This window comes from Sminthopsis crassicaudata, chromosome 6, assembly GCF_048593235.1.
Source record: "Sminthopsis crassicaudata isolate SCR6 chromosome 6, ASM4859323v1, whole genome shotgun sequence".
NCBI lineage: Eukaryota > Metazoa > Chordata > Mammalia > Dasyuromorphia > Dasyuridae > Sminthopsis > Sminthopsis crassicaudata.
Genome location: NC_133622.1, coordinates 256,268,529 through 256,289,967, shown reverse-complemented (window position 1 = coordinate 256,289,967; position 21,439 = coordinate 256,268,529). Strand labels below are relative to the sequence as shown.

The window sequence follows — 21,439 nt, the reverse complement described above, 5'->3', positions numbered from 1 at the left end:
CCGGGAGCCCCTCTGACTGGAGCTGCCCTCGGGGCCAGAGCCCGGCCTCCCCCTCCCGGAGGCTCCCACACACTAACTACATCTCCCACCGTGCCCTGCGGCCCAGGATGTTGTGGTCACGGTCGGCTCTGCTGGAAACCACAGCGCGGGGCTCGGCTGGCGGAGTCCTGGGGAGAGGCCGGCTGCCATGGGCCCCCACCGCCGGGTCCGCTTTGCTAAGTGCCAGCTCCTGGCCACCTGCTTCTTTGTCCTGGTAACTTCCCGGGCTCGGGTTGGGGGCCCGAGGGTGGGCAGGGCGCTGGAGCTGAGGGGCCGGAGCCTGGGCCTGCAAAGGCTCCTGAAGTCGGGGCAGGCCCTGGGGGCCTCGGCCTCATCCTCCACAGGGCCTTATCAGGGCCGCCAGAAACCCAGTTATCAGCGGGCTGCGGGGCTGGCCCTGGAGGCAGGAAGGCCCTGGCCCTGGAGGGACGGGGAGGCCGGGGCAGGGGAGAGGCCAGCCCAGAGATGGAACAGCCCCAGGCCGGGGCCCAGGCCAGAGCCAGGGATCTGGCCCCAAACGGGCCTGAGCCTGTGGGGAGCTTAGTTTGGGGCAGAATTTGGCCCACCTCCCCAAAGGCCTGAGCAGTGGCTGGGGGAGGGGGAGAGAGGCTGGCCGCTCCATTCCTGGGCCCCCTCCTCCCCTGCCTTGGGGGCCAGGCTGCCTTCCCTTGGGAGTGGGCAACTGACCTTCCCCCCCACCCCCAGTTCCTCAGGCTCCCTGTGAGGGCCCAAGATAGCCCCAGAGAAGGGGGATTTCCACGGGGACCCCCAGGCTTGAGCCGAGGGCTCCAGATTGGCCTCGACCATGGCTCCAGTTGTACGGAGGAAACGGTGGGAGATGGAAGACCCTGGGTTCTAGCCCAGACATTTCTAGGGATGAGCCCCCCCACCCTTGTGGTTTTGGGTTCGGGCTAACGTGGCCTTTCCCAGCTATTCTGGGGCCCCTCGCACCTTCGTTCTTGCCCCCTGAACCCTGGTTATGGGTCCCTCTGCCCCCGGCCCAATACCAAACTAGTCCCATTAAGCCCACCGCCCCAGAATCATTACTCATGCACCTTGTTTCTTTATTTCTATGGCAAACCTTGTGTTCCGCTCCCCCTCCCGTTCCTGTCATTGTTCAGAAAGGGAAACTGAGGCTTCTGTGGCTTTCTCATGGTCCCACCAGTGGCTCTAGGAGGAGCCTTCTCCCTTCCCTTGGGCCCCCAGAGCACCCCCTCCCTCCCTTGGGGCTCCAGGAGCGCCCCTCAGCCCCTCCCCAGCGCCTTCTTTCTCATGGCCCTCTGCAGCTGCTGAGCCTCAGCACGGGCGTCCTGACCGCCCTCGGCCGCTTCGGGGACCGCTTTGTCGTCATGCTCGCCACCTCCCCGGAGAACGGCCCGTACAGGCCCGTGCACCACGTGGGTGAGTCCTCCCGGGCCGTCCTGGGCGCCCACAACCAGCGTGGGCTGAGCCCGAGGGCTGGGAAGGGCCGGGCGGGGAGGAAGGATTCCTAAGAACCTGGCACTGATCAGGCCATGCGTGGTGACTTGGGGCAGCCCTTCCCCTTTCCTGTGCCTCTGTTTCCTTATCTGCAAAATGAAGCCTTCGGACTTTTTTCCTGCTCCAAATCCTTTGGGTTCTGGGGCCCAGCCCAGACTCTGGCACTCGAGCTCTTCCTCAGGAGGCCCCCGAGTTCTCCCTCCAGTTTCAGATTGGTTTCCCCTGGAGACCTCTGACCTTTTTTTTTTTTTTTTTTTTTAAGGTTCTGAGGTTTCAGGGAAACTGAGGCACAAAGCAGAGATAAGGTTTGAAAGCAGAGCAGTGTTTGCCAAACAGTAACTGCTACTTCTTGGGTGACTGTGGGAAAGTCTGGGACTCCAGATGAGGAGGATGGTCAGTGCTAGATCCCGGGGCTCCCGGCCCTCCTCTGGCCGCCCTCTGGGAAGGGTTGGCCCCAGTGCAGACTGAAGGGGAGGGGCCGGCAGCCCCAGGCCAGGCCCTCCCTCCCTGTGGGGGTCAGGGGCTTTGCCAGGCAGAGACAGGTGGTCCGAAGTGAGGGGCCGAGGGACCGGCTGCCAGGACCGGCTTGGGCTGGCGGGGGCGAGGAGCCGGGGTACTTCTGCGGGTCTCCAGGGGAAGGGGGCTCTCAGACTAAGAGGAAAGGAGGTGACCCTGGGGCCCCGGCCTCAGGTTCCTTGTCTGTTCAATGGAGACACTAACAGTGCCTTGGGATTGTTCCGGGGATCTGAAAGGGGAATGAAGATGGGAGCTGGAGCTAGAACAGGTGGGGAAACTGAGTCTGGGGTTTGCCAAGGGGCCAGGGAACCCCTCCCCCGGACCATGCCCCCCAGGAGTTTCGACCCTCACTCCCACTCCCAGCCCAGGACTCCTCTCCTGACAATCTCTTCTTCCTCGTGGCCCACAGCTTTCTCCCTGGGCATCTTCCTGACCTTGGCACTGACCCTCGGGGTTGTCCTGAGCATTCTGGCCGTGGTTCGAGAAGCCAAGGGCCTCATGGCGGGGGTGAGTAGCCAGGGTTTGGGGGCTGGGTCCCTCCGCTGTGAGTATCCAGGACGCAGCGGGGCGAGGCAGGAGCGGACGGGCCCCTGGACTCGGAGGGGCCTGAACTGGCGGACCCCACGCTCCAATTTGGGCACCCGCTGGTTCAGACTGAGGGGAGGGGCTTTCTAGCCAGTCTCACTGGGAAGTTGATTGAACCCAAACGTAAAACTTGCTATTGGTCCCTGGGGGAGCGTTCGTTCCCAGGCAGCTCCAGCCCCACCGCAGCGGGTGCCCTGCCCTGACACTCCGGCACTGAAGGCTCGAGACTGGCCTGGTAAAAGGCCGCCGGAAACGCTCACCAAACCAGTGACCTCTGGCCGGGAGGGTCACATTGAAGGCCGGGTCGGGAGGCGCAGGAAAGCGGGGCTCTGGCTCTAACCCTGCATCTGTCGCCGGAGAGTCTTCTGCTTGCCCAATGAACTGGGACAGGACATCCGCCTTCAGCTGTCCTTTGGGGCAACAGATGGGGCCCAGAGAAGCAGGAAATTCCCGTAGCCAAGGGCTCCCTGGTCAAGTGCTCTGGGCGCCTGGGGCCATCCCCCCCCAGGGGCAGCAGCTGAGCTGGGGACCTCCAGGCCTAAGCCCTCGGGCCTGGGTCCTTTAACGCCTGGGGGATTCACTGGTTCCAGGGCTGGCTCCAGGACCCTGGGCCATCCCTGCCCCAGGGCAGCCAGCTCACCCAGCAGCACTGTTGGAAAGCAGCAGGGGTGGGGGGGGCTGCATAATCTCTTCCCGGGATCTCCAAACACCTCCTGCTCTGCCAGCTTACTAGCCATGAAGGCCCTGAGAGTTTCCCTTTTATTGCACCAGGGCTGCCATCCTTTCTCTTTGCCCCAGGCCATCCCTCTCCAGCAGAGCCCTCGAGGAGTGCTGGAGGCTCCCCAGGCCCAGCTGGTGGGGCTCCTAACACCCTGGAGGCAGCGGGTGGGGGGGGATTTGAAGCCTTCCTGGACAGCTCCCTGCTGTCTGAGCCTTCCTGGTCCAGAGAGAGGAGAAAGTGGGGGAGCGGTCAGTGCCTTCCATCTTGTGCCTCCCCGTCTCCTGTTGTCCTTCTCTCCAGATGAGACCCTTCCCAGCTGCTCCTCGGCACTCCTGCCTCCCTCTTCCGGGCCCTGCTAAAGCCTGAGGAGGCTCCCCCTTCTCGTGCCTTCACCAGCCAACATGTTCGTTTGCTTTTCTGTCGTGGTAGATGTGAGGTGGTACCACAGAGATGGTTTAATTTGCATTTCTCTAATGTATCGTATGATTTAGACAATTTTTTCAAGTGACCTTCCCCATTCTTCTGGGAACAACTTCCACGGCCCCACTGACTCATGGGCTTTTCTCTGCTCCCTCTAAAGCATGGGGAGCTGGGCTTGATGGAGCCAGCCTGGCGTCTGCACACCTCTGGACTCCAGCCCCTTCCAAACCCACTCTTCTCTGGCCTGGGACAGAGGCCCCTCACGTGCTAAACCCCCTCCCCCCCAATAATGATGACAAAGGATTTAGGGCAAGCCACACTTTCATCTTACTGACTGTCTGCTTTGGAGGATGGAGAGGGGACAGAGGGAAAAAGGAGGGAAGGCTGAAAGAGATAGAAAAACAGAGACAGAATAGGGGAGAGAGAGAGAGGTGGAGAGACAGGAGAGACAGGAGAGACAGGAGAGACAGGAGAGACAGGAGAGACAGGAGAGACAGGAGAGAGTGAGAAAGTGGAGGGGATGGAAAGATCAAGTGGCATTTTTCAGGTTGGGGAAGACTTGTTTGTTGGCCAGAGGGAAGGAGCCAGAGAGAGTACAATGTGCTGAATGAGATGGGATGGGAGGTGGAGAGTGATGGCACTTCATTAGAGGGACGGGGCCAGATGCTCCAGATCACTGCTATAGCATTTTCACTTCTGCTCCTGTTCTGCTCATTTCACTTTGCATCAGTTCATATAAGTCTTCCCAGGCTCTTCTGAAATCCACCTGTTCAATATTTCTTATAGAACAATAAATATTCCATTACATTCCTATGCTACAGCTTGTTCAGCCATCCCCCAGTTGAAGGGTATCCCCTCAATTTCCAGTGTTTTGCCACCATAAAAAGTGTTTTGTACGTGTGGGTCCTTTTTAATTTTAATTTTTTCATGCCCATTTATTATTTTTAAGTCATATGTGTGTGTTAATTTTTTACATATTTCCATGCGAGTCATATTGGGAGAGAAAAATCAGAATAGACAAAAAACCACGAGGGGAAAAAAAGGCAAAAATAGGATACATTGATCCACATTTAGTCTCAACAGTTCTCTCTCTGAATGGTGTTTTCCATCCAAAGTTTATTGGAGTTGCCTTAAATCACTGAATTGTTGAGAAGAACCAAGTCTATCATTTTTGATCATCACACAGTCTTGTTGCTGTATACAGTGTTTTCTTGGTTCTGTTTTCTTCAGTCAGCAGCAGTAATGTAAGTCTTTTTAGACTTTTCTAAAATCTGCTAGTTCATCATTTTTATAGAACAATTTTATTCCTTTACTTTCATATACCATAATTTATTCATCCATTAGCCAATTGATAGGCATCCACTTACTTTCCAATTCTTTACCACCACAGAAAGATACTAAAGACATTTTTGCACATGTGAGTCCTTTTCCCTCTTCTATGATTTCTTTGGAATACAGACCCAAAAGTGGCAATTGCTGTATCAGAAGTTATGCACAGTTTTACATCATTTGGGCATAGTTCCAAATTGTTCTCCAAAAGAGTTGGATCAATTAGTGATTCAATTTTCCCACATTCCCACCAGCCAACATTTATTATTTTTCTTTTCTGTTGTGTTAACCAATCTGGCAGATGTGAGGTGGTACCACAGAGATGTTTTAATTTGCATTTCTCTAATGTGTAGTATGATTTAGACAATTTTTTTCAAGTGACTATAACTAGCCTGTTCATATCCTTTGATCATTTGCCAATTGGGGAATGATTCATATTCTTGTAAATTTAAGTCAGTTCTTTATATATTTGAGAGGTAGCACCTTTATCAGAGAAACTTGCTGTAAAAGAATTCCTGCTTTCATTCTAACCTTGGCTACATTGGTTTTGTTTGTACAAAACCTTTTTAATTTAATACAATCAAAATTATCCACTTTGTAAGACTCCCTATCTCTTGGTCAAAAATTCTTCCCTTCTTCATAGATCCGGTAGGTAAACAAACTATTCCTTGTTCTCCTAATTTGCTTATGGTATCTACTTTGTAAGACTATCTCTTGTTTGGTCAAAAGTTCTTTCCTTCTTTATGGATCCAGTAGGTTAGGGTTCTCCTAATTTGCTTATGGTATTACGTTTAATGTTTAAATAATGTACCCATTTTGACCTCATAGTGATATATGTGAATGTTGGTCTAGACCCAGTTTCTGCCATAGTGTTTTCCAGTTTCCCCAGCAGTTTTGTGTCAAATAATGCATTCTTATCTCAGAAGATGGGGTCTACTAGATAGATTAATTAATGTGGTCATTGACTACTGGTTTTTTTGGGTACCATGTCTTCCCACTGATCTACTACTCTATTTTTATAGCCAATTCCAGATAAAATATAGTTTGAGGTCTAGTATAGCTGGGCCGTCTTACTTTCAATGATATTCTTGACCTTTTGCTCTTCCAGATGAATTTTGATTTTTTTTTCCTAGCTCGATAAAATCATTTTTGGTAGTTTGATTGGTATGACATTGAATATTCACGAAGAATTGTTGTTTTATTACATTAACTTGGCTTAGCCATGAGAAATTGATAGCTTTTCAGTTATTTAGATCTTTGTTTTTGTGAAAAGTGTTTTGCAATTGTGTTCATATAATTTCTGGGTTTGTCTTGGCAGGTAGAATCCCAAGTATTTTATATTGTCTACTCTTATTTTTAATGGAATTTGTCTTTCTATATTTTGCGACAAAGCTTTGTGAATAATATAAATGCTATGATTTTTGTGGTGTTATTTTATATTTTTTATATCCTGCCACCTTGTTAAAGCTATTCATTATTTCAACTAATTTTTAAGTTGATTTTCTAGGTATATTATCATATCTGAAATGAGTGATAGTTTTGTTTCCACATCGCCTATTCTAATTCTTTCAATTTATTTTTCTACTCTTATTGTTATAACTAACAGTTCTAGCACAATATTGCATAATAGTGGGGATAATGGGCACCTTTGGTTCACCCCAAATCTCACTGGAAAGGCTTTTAACTTATCCCTGTTACAGTTAATGCTTGCTAATGGCCCAATATGTTGATATGCTCTTTCTCTACTGTATCGATGTAAGAGTTTGGAGACTAAAAAAAAATTCCCCTAAGTACAATTTTGGCTGCATCCCATAAATTTTGATATGTTGACTCATTGTTGTCATTCCCTTTAATGAAAGTTTAAATCATTTCTATGATTTGACCCACTTATTCTTTAGAATTCGATTATTTAGCTTCCAATTAATTCTTAATCTATCTTCCATAGTTCTTAATTAAATGTAATTTTATTGCATCATGATCAGAAAAGGATGCATTTAATATTTCTGCCTTTTTGAATATAATTTGAGTTTTTTTATGCCATAATACATGGTCAATTTTTGTATAGGTATCATGTACCATAGGGGGAAAAAAAAGGTATATTCCTTTTTATTCCCATTCAGTTTTATTCAGTGGCCTATCATATCTAACTTTTATAACTTTTACATATCTAACTTCTTTCATGTGGATTTTGTGGCTTAATCTATCTAGTTCTGAAAGAGGGACGTCAAACCCCCTCTTGATTTTTTTAATGTTTTCATGCATTCTTTTTTTAAAATTTTATTATATTTTTTGACAGTACATATGCATGGGTAATTTTTTTTTTACAGCATTATCCCTTGTACTAAATTCTTTCCCGAATTTTCCCCTCCCTCCCTCTACCCCCTCCCCTAGATGACAGGCAATGCCATACATTTTAAATATGTTACAGTATATCCTAGATACAATATATGTGTGTAAAAACGAATTTCTTGTTGCATAGTAAGAATTGGATTCCGAAGGTAAAAGTAACCTGGGTAGAAAGACAATAGTGCAAACCTTTTACACTCAATTCCCAGTGTTCCTTCTCTGGGTTTAGCTGATTCTGTCCATCATTGATCAACTGGAACTGAATTGGATCTTCTCTGATCATCAGTTCATGTAAGTCTCTCTAAGTCTCGCTGTATTCATCCTGCTGGTCAGTTCTTACAGAACAATAATATTCCATAACATTCATATACCATAATTTACCCAACCATTCTCCAATGGATGGGCATCCATTCATCTTCCAGCTTCTAGCCACTATGAAAAGGGCTGCCACAAACATTTTGACACATACAGGTCCCTTTCCCTTCTTTAGTATTTCTTTGAAGCTCCCTCTTGATTTGTTTTACTATTTTCTCCTATAATTAAATATCTTTAGAAATCTGCATGCTATGCCATTTCGTGCCTATATATATTTAGTGATATTACTTCATTGCCTATGAATTTTTTTAACAAGATGTAGTTTTCTTTCTTGTAATTAGATGTATTTTTGTTATTGCTTTGTCTGAAATCATGATTACTACCCCTGCTTTTTTTTTTTTTTTTTACTTCAGCTAAAGCATAATATATTCTGTTTTAGCCTTTTTTAACTTTCTTCTGTGTCTCTTTTAAGTATGTTTCTTGTAAACAACATAATGTAGGATTCCATTTCTTAATCCACTCTGCTATCCATGTCTGTTTTATGGAATAGTGCATCTCATTCACATTTATGATTACCTTGTATTTACCTCTATCTTATTTTCCCTCTGTTTATTCTACCTCTTTTTTCTTTTCTTTCCCTTCTCGCCAGTATTTTCTCAATCTGATCTTCCTTTTATTAGCCTCCCCCCTTTTCTTATTCCTCTCTCCTTTTACTTTTCTATAAGAAGAGATAGATTTCTATACCCAACTAAGTGTGTATATTAATGCCTCTTTGGGCCAATTCCAATGAAAGTAAGGTTCAAACATTTTTATTAATCTCTCATTTGATTTTCAGGATTTCCAATTCCATATTTAATTGGAGATGTGAATTTTTTTTAATGTTTTTAGTTATGTGCCCAATTCATTGATATGTTCTCTCTGTTTTGTTGATATGAGATTAGAGATAAAGGACCCATTGCATCAAAACTTCTAGGGCTGTGAGAGGGCCTTCGGGCCTGCTGGGCCGGCCACTGCTGCCAGGCCTGGACCCGTCATTGCTGGCTGCCGAGCCGCTGGGCGGCTGAGTCTGGACCACACTGTCTCCGTGACTGATCTGTGCTGGGGCTCGGGACTCCTGCCGGACTGCCCGGACCCACCTGTGCTTTTACCCAAGAGAGGCACTTCTAAGTTCTCTTGGGCTGGGAAATGGTTCCACTGCATCCTTTGATGGGCTTTGTCCCCCTCCAGAACCTGTTTTGAGGCTTGATTGAAAAGTGCTGGGGACAGCTGGGGAGAGCTCCTGCCTCCAGCTCCCATTGCCTGTGTCCTCCCCAAGGCTGCTCTTCTCGCCTTATCAAGCTCCGTATTCTTTGTGATTCCCGGAGGGGCCGGGCCGGGCCGGGCTGGCCTTGCAAGGCTCTCCATCACGCCTTCTGTCCTCTTGGCTCCCTAGAGTCAGACCATCCTTCGGGGAGGATCACTACCTAATTCCAGCTGGCAGGGGCCCTTGACCTCCTTCTATTGGTCCTTTCCGTCCCCAGTCCTCCAAGGCAGGCTGACCATGTGCTAACCATGGTCCGGTCCGGGGCTAAACTGGAGGAAGGAAGATTCAGAGACCTGGGATTGAGGCAAGCCCACCCAGAGTCCGCCCTGTCCTACGAGAAGCACTGAGGTCATTCTGGCTGGCTCCAGGGGCCTGTGACCCTCTGGGATGAGAGCTTTCTCTGGCCAGTCCTATCCCCCACCTCCGAGGCAGGGAAGTGGGAGGGGGAAGGACTTGTCCAAGGCATGTCCAAGGGGGGGATAAGGAACTGGCAATATTTATCCTGGAAAAATCTGGCAGGGGGTGGGGGCAGGGAGGCCTCCTTGTAGTTGTGTATCTGAAAGGGAATGGAGGTCAGTCTGAGCCCCCCCAAACGGCGGCCCCGGAAAGAGCTCAGAAGTAACTCGGCCATCGGATAATCTGGGGTGGGGGATGGGTGCGGGAGGGGGAGAAAGGGGCACTGGAAGCTGGGAGGATCGGGACAAAGGGGGGTCCTGGAATTGGGCCTCGAAGGGGCTGGGGGCTCTAAGAGGCCGAGGGGAGGCGGTAGACGGAGGTGGGGGAAGGGGAAGCGGGGGACACCAGGCAGGAGTGAAATAACGGGCAACGCCAAGGACGGGAGGAGACCGGCCGCAGAGGGCGTCAGCGCGGGGAGCGGGAAACGGGGTCTCGAGGCCAGAGGGATCCGCTCCGCGGGCCCAGCCAGACTGTGGGGGGGCCTGGCGGACGGTCGGCGGCTGGGGGGGGGGGGCTGGCGGACGGACGGCGGCTGGGGGGGGGGCTGGCGGACGGACGGCGGCTGGGGGGGGGGGGCTGGCGGACGGACGGTGGTTGAACGATAGAGGGACGGACGGAAGGACGGACGGCCACCGGAGGGACGTGACAAGATTCGGCAGCTGCTCGGAGGGGGGGCAATGCTGGGAGGCCGCACGGTCAGTGGGCGGGATGCCGAGGTGGGGCCTCCTCCGAGAGGGGCCGATAAAGGCGCCAGAGCCGGAGAGATCTCGGGGAACGCCCCGTCAGGAGGCTGGGGGGGGGGGGCGTGTACGTGTATGCGCGCGCAGCAATGGGGGCTGCTGCTGGGGCGGGGACGGCTCTGCCCGGGGGAGAGGGGGTGGCTGCAGAAGGGGGTGTCCCGAGCCGGAGCGCGGGGACGCCTGGGGAAGGAAGGGTCCAGGCCCGCAGGGTGACAGAGATGGCAGAAGGGGAAACTGAGGCGGGGGCGGGGCTCGCTGCACCAGGAAGGGGGGAGGGGCGGTGCACGAGCGCTTCTTGGGGGAGGAGCTCCTGGCGCCGCGCCGGAGAGCTGCGGCTCCCTCCTTGACCACTAGGGGGCGCGAAGCCCCTGACTGTAGAAGCCGTGGCCGGCCCGGCCCGGAATCTTCCGCCCTGGAACTAGGGAGGAAAAGCCCCGCTTTCCCGGCAGGCCCACGCGCTGCCGGGCTTCCAGGCGTCTTGGGCAGCCCTGGAGCAGCTGGGCCCGTGCTGAGCTCCCCCCTCCCCGTGCCCGGGGCGGGGTCCCAACCAGGCGCCCCCTCCCGGTCCGGCCCTTGGCTCGAGCTGGGAGCTGCCGGGGGGCGTGGGGGGAGGGGCAGCTGGGCTGGTTTGAGGGCACTGCCGGGCGGGGCACGAGGGAGGCGCGGCCTGTGGGGCAGAGAGAGCCCGGAAGCTACAGAGGGAAACTGAGTCCCCGAGGGGCGGCTTGTCCTGGCCAAGTTCCCAGATTCCTTTGCGGGAAGAGCCGCATTCCCCAGTGCTCGGTGTCTCACAGAGACTCACACACCCGGGGCAAGAAAAGCACGGGAGGCGGGAGCATCGCCCCCCAGGGCCTGGGGGTCCCCTCTGCTGGGCCACGGACTCAGGCCCCTGGACAAGTCCGGGGCGTTGGCCTTGCTGTCCTCCCCCTTCCCCTCCCTCCCAACTGTCCTCCCCCTCCCCGCGCTGTCCTCCCCCTCCCCCCCCAACAGTCCTCCCCCCTCTCCCCCTGTCCTCCCCGCGCTGTCCTCCCCCTCCCCGTGCTGTGCTCCCCCCCATCCTCCCCCCCTCCCCGTGCTGTGCTCCCCCCCCTGCTGTCTTCCCCCCCCTGCTGTCTTCCCCCCTATCTTCCCCCCCTATCTTCCCCCCCTATCCTCCCCCCCTCCCCGTGCTGTCCTCCCCAGGCAGTGCTGCACCAGCGCTCCCTAGAGAAGCGTCCTGCGTCTGCCCGGCCCTCGGTGCCCAGCCCCAGGAAGGCAGGGCCTGTCCAGGGTCAGCCCCGGGCTCGGCCCCTCCGGAGAGCTCTCCTCTGGGCCCCGGGCTCTGGGTCGCCACCGCTCGCTTTGTCGCCTCCATTGGCCGGGTGACCGTCCTGCCTCTTCCTGCCGACCTCCGGGGCTGCCCCTGGGGGGGGGGCAGTTCCTCAGGAAGCGAAGGCCTTGGAGGCCGTAAGGGCTGAGGGCCGGACGCTGCTTCGGTTCCAGTCGCTGGACACCCCCCCTCCTTCCCCTCCCCCCCCCGCCTGGCTGGGGGGGGTCTGTCTTCCTCTCTGTGGGCAGAACTTGGGACTTTCCTTGTGGAAGGCACCTGGGGAGAGCCCGAGAAGGCGCCAAGGGGGGTGTGGGCTGGCCCTTCCCTAACTCCCCCTCCCCCGTTTCCTCCTTTGTCAGAGTGGGCTGGAGGGATCAAGTGTGGGGACCCCCAAGTGGGTCCTCCGAGCCCAGGGGCCTCCTCCGGCCTCCGTGCCTGCCCGGGAAGATGTGAGAGCAGAGCGCCGCCCAGGGCTGGGCGGCTGGCATGTGTGTGCCCAGGGAGGGGGCCCTAGCACCGGCCTCTGGGGGCTCTTGGGCAGACCAGGGGGACGAGGACTCCGGGCAGAGGAAGTACTGCCCGCCCTGGGGTCTTGTGGGCACAGCCGTGGGCTCCCACGATGCCAGTCCTCGGGCACCTTCTGGGACTGAACCTCCGCTCTGCCCAGCCTCTGCCCGCTGTGTGCCCGGCCCCTGCCCGGCCTGCTCTGGGACTCCCGAGGGAGCGTGGGAGCAGCAGGGACCTGGCTCCAGGCCCGACTTCCCCTCTGGGTGACTCATGCCAGGGCCAGAAGCCGGCCCTGCTTCTCCACCCGTGGGGGCCTTCGGTGGCCTCTGGCCTCAGCCCGGCCGTTTCTCCCCTGTTCACCCGGCTCCATGGGTGGTGCCTCCAGCTTCTCTGAACCCCTCGGTCCCCCCTTGCCAGGCTGCCCCGGGTGCCCCTTTGGTGCCCGCTCTGGGGTCTCGGAGGCCCTCCCGGCTGGCTTCTTGTAGCCCGTTTTTCCACGTGGCTGGAGCGCCACCCCTCGGCCCTTCGTCCGGCCCCGTTTCCTACTTCTCTGGCCCGGCGTCTGCCCGGCAGCTTCCTTGTCTACAGACGGACTCCAGGGTTGGAGCCTCGGGGAGTCGGGCATCTGCTGACCCATCCCCCTCCACGGGGGCCGCCTCCGGCTCCCAGCCTCCCCCCCACGGGGGGTCTTTCCTGTCCGTGGGCCGGGTCTCGGAGCTGGGAGGAGCCCTGGGGACCGGTTGGAACCTGTGGGGAAACTGAGGCCAGGGAAGGAGCCGGCGTTTCTGAAGGTCACAGAACTAGGGGTGGAGGAGTGGGGGACGTCCCACCCGTCTGCTGGGGGACCTGGGAGGCTGGAGACCCTTCCACGTGGGGACCTGCTCCCCCTTATACGGAGCCGCACGAGGGAAGCTGGCCGCCCGGCAGGTCCCAAGGCTCGGTGTGATAATGAGCATTTATTAGGCGCCACCTGAGTGCCCAGCCAGGCACTGGGGGCCAAGGGCAGAGAGGGGAGCGTCCCGGTGCTGAGACCTGGCACTGAGGGGCCCGTGACGGCGGCGGCGCAGTTGTCCTCAGCAGGAAGGGTCCCTGAGCGAGGGGACACCCGGGGCCCCCCTCCCCCGCTGCGACCCCTCCACTTCCCTGGGTTCGGCTGCACACGTGACCTCCTGCCTTTGCTCCCTCCCAGGGCTTCCTTTCCTTCACCCTGGTGTTCCTGGTAGCCGTGCAGGTAACCTTCTGGAGGTACCGGGAGCCCTCCCAGGTGAGTGGGACCAGCTGGGGGGGCCGGAGCTGACCCAGGGGCTGACTCGTAAATGTTTAACAACCAGCTCCCCGGCAATGGGGGCACAGGGCGGGACACTTGGCCCACGTTTTCTGCAGTGCTCAGCTTTCCCCTTAAGTCTACGCTTTCCACACTCCCTGGGCCCAAACTCGGCGCATTTGCTGGTTCTCGGGGGTTCCCCCGGCCAGCGCTGGGGGGAGGAGGCTCCAGCCCACCCTGACGGACCCTTGGGGGAAGCCACGAGGTGGGGGAGGGCCGGGGGGCTGGGAGGGAGGGACAGATGGGGCACCAGGAGGGGAGGCCAGCCTCTTCCTTAGGGCGGCCCCAGGGCCCTTCCTGGAAGCAGAGGTGGGCACAAAGGGGCGGCTGCTGTGGCCGCAGGTGGCGCTAGCCTGGAGGGCTCGGGCCCAGGCTTCCGGCACGAGGGGTGGACCGGCCTGGCTCCCCAACCGAGGGACGGGGATGTATCCTGCTTTGGCTCCAGGGTCCTTCCTGTAACTGGTGAGGGGTGCGAGGGCGCCCAGCCAAGAGCTGCACCAGCAGACTCAGCTTCCTGCCGCCAACCTGGCAGGAGAGCCAGGGAGGGCAGTGCCAGGCCCGGGGCAGGGGGCCCTCTGGGGCACTTCCTGCTGCTTGCCAGCATCTCTGTCTCCTCGGTGAGGAAGAGGGGCCTAGAAGAGAACGAGAGAAGGATAAATGGAGAGGCAGCTGCCCTGGGAGAGAGAGGGGGCAGGGAGGAGAGAGACAGAGACGGACTGACAGAGACACAGAGAGAGTAAAAGACAAACTTTACAGAGAGCTGGAGACAAACGGGCACAGACAGACTCCCTGGGAACTGGAGCAGGGCATTTCTAATTCAAAAGTGATGAGCAAAGGGGATTAAGAGGGGCTGGGGCTGGGGCCCGGGCACATCATGCATCCTTGGAGACAAAAAGAGAGGGGGTCCTACCCCTGGAAGCGTGCCAGAGACCCCCGGGGCAGAAAAAGAGCCCGGCCGAGCTGTGGCCCGGCCATAAGGCACCGAAATGGTCAGGGGCCAGAAGAGGGACCTGACGGGGAATAGGGCTAATTTAAAGCCTCTCTCTGTCTCTCTTTGTCTCTGTCTCTCTCTCTCTGTGTCTGTTTCTCTGTGTCTCTGTGTCTCTGTGTCTCTGTGTCTCTGTGTCTCTCTGTCTCTCTCTCTCTCTGTGTCTCTCTGTCTCTGTCTCTCTCTGTCTCTCTCTCTGTCTCTGTCTCTTCTCTGTCTCTGTCTCTCTGTCTCTGTCTCTCTGTCTCTGTCTCTCTGTCTCTGTCTCTCTGTCTCTGTCTCTTCTCTGTCTCTGTCTCTCTGTCTCTGTTTCTCTCTCTCTCTCTGTCTCTGTCTCTCTGTCTCTGTCTCTCTGTCTCTGTCTCTTCTCTGTCTCTGTCTCTCTGTCTCTGTTTCTTTCTGTCTCTCTGTCTCTCTCTCTCTGTCTCTGTCTCTCTGTCTCTGTCTCTTCTCTGTCTCTCTCTGTCTGTCTGTCTGTCTGTCTGTCTCTCTCTCTCTCTCTCTTTTTCTCTCTCTCTGTCTCTGTTTCTCTCTGTCTCTCTGTCTCTTTCTGTCTTTTTCTCTTTCTCTGTATCTTTCTGTCTCTCTCTGTCTCTCTGTCTCTCTTTTTGTCTCTCTTTTTCTCTCTTTCTCTGTCTCTGTCTGTCTCTCTCTCTTTTTGTCTCTCTTTTTCTCTCTTTCTCTGTCTCTCTGTCTCTCTGTTTCTGTCTCTGTCTCTGTTTCTCTCTCTCGCTTTCTCTGTCTCTCTGTCTGTCTGTCTCTGTCTCTCTTTTTGTCTCTCTTTTTGTCTCTTTCTCTGTCTCTCTGTCTCTGTCTCTGTCTCTCTTTTTGTCTCTCTTTTTGTCTCTTTCTCTGTCTCTCTGTCTCTGTCTGTCTCTGTCTCTCTTTTTGTCTCTTTCTCTGTCTCTCTGTCTCTGTCTGTCTCTGTCTCTCTCTTTTTGTCTCTCTTTTTCTCTCTTTCTCGGTCTCTCTGTCTCTGTCTGTCTCTGTCTCTTTTTGTCTCTTTTTGTCTCTTTCTCGGTCTCTCTGTCTCTGTCTGTCTGTCTCTCTCTTTTTGTCTCTTTCTCGGTCTCTCTGTCTCTGTCTGTCTCTGTCTCTCTCTTTTTGTCTCTCTTTTTCTCTCTTTCTCTGTCTCTCTGTCTCTGTCTGTCTGTCTCTCTCTTTTTGTCTCTCTTTTTCTCTCTGTCTCTGTCTGTCTCTGTCTCTCTCTTTTTGTCTCTCTTTTTCTCTCTTTCTCGGTCTCTCTGTCTCTGTCTGTCTCTGTCTCTCTCTTTCTGTCTCTCTTTTTCTCTCTTTCTCGGTCTCTCTCTCTGTCTCTCTCTTTTTGTCTCTTTTTCTCTCTTTCTCGGTCTCTCTGTCTCTGTCTGTCTCTGTCTCTCTTTTTGTCTCTCTCTTTTTGTCTCTCTTTTTCTCTCTTTCTCGGTCTCTCTGTCTCTGTCTCTCTCTTTTTGTCTCTTTTTCTCTCTTTCTCGGTCTCTCTGTCTCTGTCTGTCTCTGTCTCTCTTTTTGTCTCTCTTTTTCTCTCTTTCTCTGTCTCTCTCTTTTTGTCTCTCTTTTTCTCTCTTTCTCGGTCTCTCTGTCTCTGTCTGTCTCTGTCTCTCTTTTTGTCTCTCTCTTTCTCTCTTTCTCGGTCTCTCTGTCTCTGTCTGTCTCTGTCTCTCTTTTTGTCTCTCTCTTTCTCTCTTTCTCGGTCTCTCTGTCTCTGTCTCTCTTTTTGTCTCTCTTTTTCTCTCTTTCTCTGTCTCTCTCTCTTTTTGTCTCTCTCTTTCTCTCTTTCTCTGTCTCTCTGTGTCTCTCTCTGTCTCTCTTTTTCTCTCTTTCTCGGTCTCTCTGTCTCTGTGTGTGTGTGTGTGTCTCTCTCTCTCTCATACAGGACAGAGAAGTTGGCTGGGTGGGTCTCGCGCCCCAGATTTTGGAGGGAGGGCGGGCAGGGCCGGGCCAGGAATATTGGGAGGCTCCCACAGGCCCAGAGCTGGCCCTCGGTGGGGCCGTGGGGAGCAGAGCAAAGGGCCGCAGGCGCTGGACCTCCTCTGTGTGACTCACCAGCAAACCCAGGGGGAGGGGAGCCCGTGTTTGGGCCCTTCTGCAGGGCAGGGACTGTCTCAGTCATGAGCTCCCACATCCCCGGGGCTGGGCACAGGGCCTGGCGCACAGTAGGGCCTTCATTACGCCTCGAGCAGGCACAGCCACCTCCCCTGAGCCAGGCAGGGGGCGCCCGCCGCGCTGCCAGAGCCCTTTAGACCCTCCCTCAGTGCGGGAAGGCAGCGAGGGAGTGGAGGCCGGGAGGCTCTGCCCTGGGCCCAGAGGCCTCCCAGAGGGAAGTTCCCGCCCCCAGCTTCTCCTTCCTCACGGCTGCCGGGTGGCCCATTGATTTCTCCCTGGCACGAGCGCTGCCCGGCTGCCCGCCCCATGGACTGGAATCAATAAGAAATCAGGGCAAAAATGGCTTCCCGGGCTTGGGAGAACACAGGAGAAAGGGGGGCTGCTGCACTGCCCTTTCCTGCTGTATCTGGGCCCCTTTTCCTGGGAGAAGGCCCATCCCCCACGCAGCTGGATGCCACTAGCCTGGAGTCTCCAGGGTTCTCTCCTGGGCGAGAGGCCCCATCGGCGGTGGGGGCATCCTTGGCGCCCCCCCCCCCCCCAGTGGGACCTTCCGGGAGGCGTGGCCACTCCCACCACTGATGTTCATGCTGGCCGCCAGCGCCATCCCCTAGTTAGTATGCTGGTCACCAAGCCCCTTTGTGCCTGGCACCGTGCCAGGCCGGCGGATGAGCTGCACACGCAGGTCCTGTACACGAGCTAAGGAGGGAACGGGGCTGCGAGCTCTGGGGGAAGAAAGGTGGGGATCGTTAGAGCCGACATTTATGCGGCGCCCGCTGTGTGCCAGGAGCTGGCCTTCACCAGCATCTCGTGCGACCCTCGCAGTCCTTATGATGCCAACGAGGAACCGCCCAAAGAGGCCAAGTCCCTGGGCCAGAGCCGCGCAGCCGCCAAGTGTTTGGGTCACCTGGGAGCTCGGGTCTCCTGACAAAGCCCATGCTCTGTGCACTGTGGCAGCGCCAGGGAATCCGGGAGGGCTGCCCTGAGGAGGCAGCGTCAGTAGGCCAGAGGTGAAAGGAAGGGGTGGGGGAGGGTGTGACTTACACAGGCGGAGGGGGGGGCGGGGAGCAGAGGGGAGCAGGACGAGCAATGGAACCGTCGCAGGCGTCCAGTTACGAGATTCTGAGCAGGATTTGTCAGAAACGGGCCAGTGCAAGAGCAGGAGGGCGGCCTCAGAGACGGGACGTACACCGAGGGGCAGAGCTCGTGGGGGCGGGGCGATGGGATGGACAGGCACTGGGGAAGGACCCCCTCCCTCCTTGTCCCCAGAAGTTCTAATTGGGGGAGAATAATGATTTGGTTTTTAAATTAAAGTGATTTAGAGCGAGGGGGAACTTTGAAACTTAATTCAGAGAGGGAAGTAAACCTGCCGAGGATGAAACGTGGGGGGTCGGGACGTGCACCAAACGGCGGGAGAGACAGAGGGGAATGAATGGGATGCCCACTGGTGGCTTCGAGGCGGTCATGATGCTGCTGGTGGGCATGGGGACGGCGAGGTGCTGCCAGGGAGCACTGGGGGCAGACGGGGCTCTTGGTGGGCAGGGGGATGTTGGAAAGGAGCCGCCAGGGAGCACTGAGCTTGGTGGTGAGGGTAATGGTGAGAAGTCTTGGGAAGAGAAGGGAAGGAGAGAGCAGGCCCCGGGGGGCTCCGTCCTCACGGCCTTCCTGCCGGGGTCTCGCTCACAGGTGGAGGACACCATGCTTGACACCTATGACCTGGCTTACGAACAGGCGACGCGGAACGTCTCCGACATCTGGTGGCGGAAGCTGGTGGCCATCCATGACACGGTGAGCCCGGCCCGGGGGCTCTGGGGAGAACGGAAAGGGGGCCTTCCGCAAGTGAGAGGGTCAGCAAGGCTTGGTCCCCTTCTGAGGCCCAGCAGAGCCTCCGGGGTCCCCCCTGAAATGAGGAGAGGGGGAGGGGTGTTGTGGCCCCCAGGGGAGCACCTGGTGCTGGCAGGGGAGGAGGGTTGTCAGCATCCTCCAGCCGGGCGCAGGTGAGTCCTGGGCGGATGGTGGGGGGGCGGCCAGAGGCCCCTCCTTGGGAGTGTGGTGGGGGGCGGCCACAGGCCCCTCCTTGGGAGTGTGGTGGGGGGCGGCGGATGGGGAACCAGAGGCCCCTCCTTGGGAGTGTGGTGGGGGGCGGCGGATGGGGAACCAGAGGCCCCTCCCGGGCCTGCCGTCACGGGGTCTCTGGGCCGTTTCAGTTTGGCTGTTGTGGCAAGAGCTCCCCTCTGAGCTGGCTGGGTCAGGAGGAGAAGGACCTGTGCAAGGCGGTCCAGCAGAGAGCGGTAGGAGGGGGCTGAGGGCGCGGAAGGGGGAGGTGTGGGCCCGGCAGCCCAGGACGGCCTCTCCTCCCAAGCAGTGAGAAGCCAGACCACCGCTGGCAGTGACGGGCGGCTCGTGCCCCCGGGCCCAGAGTCCCAGAGCTGGAAGTGCCTCAGACACCAGCCGCTCCAGCTTATGTTGCCACAAGGCCCGCGCCTCTGCCAGGGTCCTGGCCTCCACCTGCCCGTGCCCATGTCCACTGGGGCCACTGCCAGTGGGGAACTCATCCCCTCTTGGCGCCTTCCCCTCCCCTCCCCCGTGCTACCAGTGGGGCCCATGAGGACAGGGCTGACCCCCCTCTGGCCCCGTTTCCTTGTCCGGCTGCCCCTCTCCATCCCTCAAAGGGCCTCCCCTGCCCCAGTGATGAGCTAATGCCCAGTCGGTGCCTGGCACTCCCGGCCACTCCCCCACGGGGCGGCTGAGGGCTCTCAGGCAGCTGCAGGGCCCAGCGTGGGGGAGGACAGGAGTCTGGGCCTGTCCTGGCACGTGGGCCCTGGGGGGTTGGCAGGGGGGGGGGGATCAGCCTCTGCTCAGCCTCCCTCTGTCCTTCCAGGGCTGCCTCCAGGAGATCAGCAGCTTTGTGAGGGAGCACTTGAGCTTGGTCAGCCTCCTGGTCATCATCACCCTGGCCTTCATGGTACCACCCAGCTCAGCCCTTGGGGGAGGGTCAGGGTGGGCTGGGGGCTGGCCCATTTTCCCTCTGACCCCTCCTCCCAGCCGGGCTGGGACCCTCTGAATAAAGGAATAATAAAATAATAAAATAAGTGCAAGAAGCCCCTCTCCTCTGGAGATCCCTCAGCCCCAAGGCCTGTGTGTTACAGATGGGGAGACTGAGGCCCCAGGGAGGGTCGTGGCTGGGAGCGGGGAGGGACCTCCTTTAGAGGGTCCTGCCCAAGGAAGATCCCATCTAGGGAGCAGCAGAAGTCCCGGGCACTGCCCCTGCCCCCTCTGAACTACCTCCGGCCTCAGAGCAGGACCACCCCCCAAGCAGGGCCCCGCCAAGGTCCCTGGTAGGCCAGGGCCGCCCCTAACTCTCCCTCTGCCTCCTTCAGGTTTATGGAATGTTCCTCACTTCCTTCCTCTGGCTGACCATCCATTATGGCAGGAACCTAGACCGCAAGGGCCAGTACACTCTGAACCTAGACCGCAAGGGCCAGTACACGCTGACTGCCCGCTAGGGCCCTCCTCGGCCGCTGCCAGTGGGGAGGACTTCCTTCCTTCCTCCCCCCGGCTGGGCCAGGAGCCTGCCCGAGGATGGAGGCGGCTCGCCCCTTCCGGAGCCCCCACCTGGGAAAGCTGCTGGCCACTGCCGGGGACCAGGCCCCGCCACTTCTCCACTGGACCATCCCTCCGCTCCCTCCTTCCCGGACTTTTATGAGAAAAGGGCTTAATGAACTTCAGAATGGCAGAGAAGCTGAAGAGCTGCCCCCCCTCCCCGCCTCCCCCTCCCCTTCCTCTCGGTGCAGAGGCCAGGACAATGCAGTGCCCTTCTCAGCCAGCTAGAACAAGGAGTTTCCCATGGGATCTCCCAGAGGCACTGTGGGTCATTCCTGGGACCCTTGCAGCTTGGGATCTTGGAGGAGCTCTTTCAGTACAATTAGTCTCCTTTGTGATTTTTTGGTGCTATTATGAATATTGTTTGCATTTGAAAACTGGAGGTGAGAAGGGGTCCTCCAGCCACCAAAGCAGGGAAGAAGGGTTCTAGGCTTCCAGGCTGGACTGACTTCCCTGGTGCAGTCCCCAAGTCTGCAGCTCCTCTTCCTCCAAGGGTCCCTCCCTTGGAACAGCAAATGCTGCTGTCTGGCCGGCCCCCCCAGAGGAATTGGCCAAGAAAAGGGAACTTGGGGGCAGCCCCAGCCTGGATCGTCCTGCTCAAGGCCTGTCCCTGACGGAGCATCGCTCCCACTTGGGCGCACCTGCATCCAGCCAGGGACCCGCGCTCTGTTCTGAATGGTTAAAAATAAATGGGTTTTATTGGCTCTGGAGGTCTCTCTCCCACCCCCCAGATGGAACCTTCCTTTGGGGTGGAGGAAAAGTGCCCAATACAGAAACCTGGCTGGAGATGGGCGACCCCTCCATCCGCCCTGGGGTCTCCTGCGCCGGAGGGGGCTTCTCCAGGACCGTCTCAGGCCCCAGTTGCTCAGCTCCCGGGGCTCCGTGTTTTCATTGCCAGGGGCCTCCTTCTCTCGGTTCTCTGACTCTGCTTGTTCCACTCTGTGTCAGCTCAGAAATTCTCCCCACGTTTCTCTGAATCTCACATTCCCTTCCACAAATAACATCCCCCTCCCTTCGTTTGCCACAGTGTCTTCTGGCTCTTTGAACTCTCGGGTTCATTTACTGGGGCTGGACGAGGTCTGAGAAATCATCCAGTCCAACCCCTCACTTTATGGATGAGGGAGACTGAGGCCTGCAGAGATCCGAGGGTCCCTGGGAAGTGTCCGAGCAAGAGCCGCCTCAGGGCCGCTCCTTTGTCATCTAGAAATCCTGAAAGCGGCTTTTGTCCAGCCTGGGAATAATTGGGAGACACCGGCCGCGATAGAAAAGGAATAAATTTTTTTTTATCTCTTTTTTTAAATTAATTTTATAATTATAATTTTTTGACAGTGTACATGCATGAGTAATTTTTTTTTTATA

At 56.2% G+C, this 21,439-nt stretch overlaps 1 protein-coding gene across 3 annotated transcripts; it reads left to right on the top strand.

Moving 5' to 3' along the window:
• Positions 1-59: 59 nt before the first annotated feature.
• TSPAN32 (tetraspanin 32) lies at positions 60-20,783 on the top strand. 3 transcript variants are annotated; one of them, XM_074274832.1, is made up of 8 exons: positions 60-253; positions 1,326-1,440; positions 2,444-2,541; positions 13,255-13,329; positions 18,164-18,265; positions 18,685-18,768; positions 19,359-19,442; positions 19,858-20,783. In XM_074274832.1, exons 1-8 carry the CDS (start codon positions 188-190, stop codon positions 19,981-19,983), a joined length of 750 nt encoding a protein of 249 aa, XP_074130933.1. In that variant the 5' UTR covers positions 60-187; the 3' UTR covers positions 19,984-20,783. The 3 variants fall into 3 exon arrangements, with proteins under 3 accessions (XP_074130933.1, XP_074130934.1, XP_074130935.1); XM_074274833.1 differs by lacking the exon at positions 13,255-13,329; XM_074274834.1 differs by lacking the exon at positions 18,685-18,768.
• The last annotated feature ends 656 nt before the right edge of the window (positions 20,784-21,439 follow it).

Coding starts and splice junctions, on each gene's coding strand:
- TSPAN32 (XM_074274832.1), top strand. CDS start 188: ATGGGCCCCCACCGCCGGGTCCGCTTTGCTAAGTGCCAGCTCCTGGCC. Junction 1,441..2,443: donor CAGGCCCGTGCACCACGTGG/GTGAGTCCTCCC, acceptor CGTGGCCCACAG/CTTTCTCCCTGGGCATCTTC. Junction 18,266..18,684: donor TGGTGGCCATCCATGACACG/GTGAGCCCGGCC, acceptor GGGCCGTTTCAG/TTTGGCTGTTGTGGCAAGAG.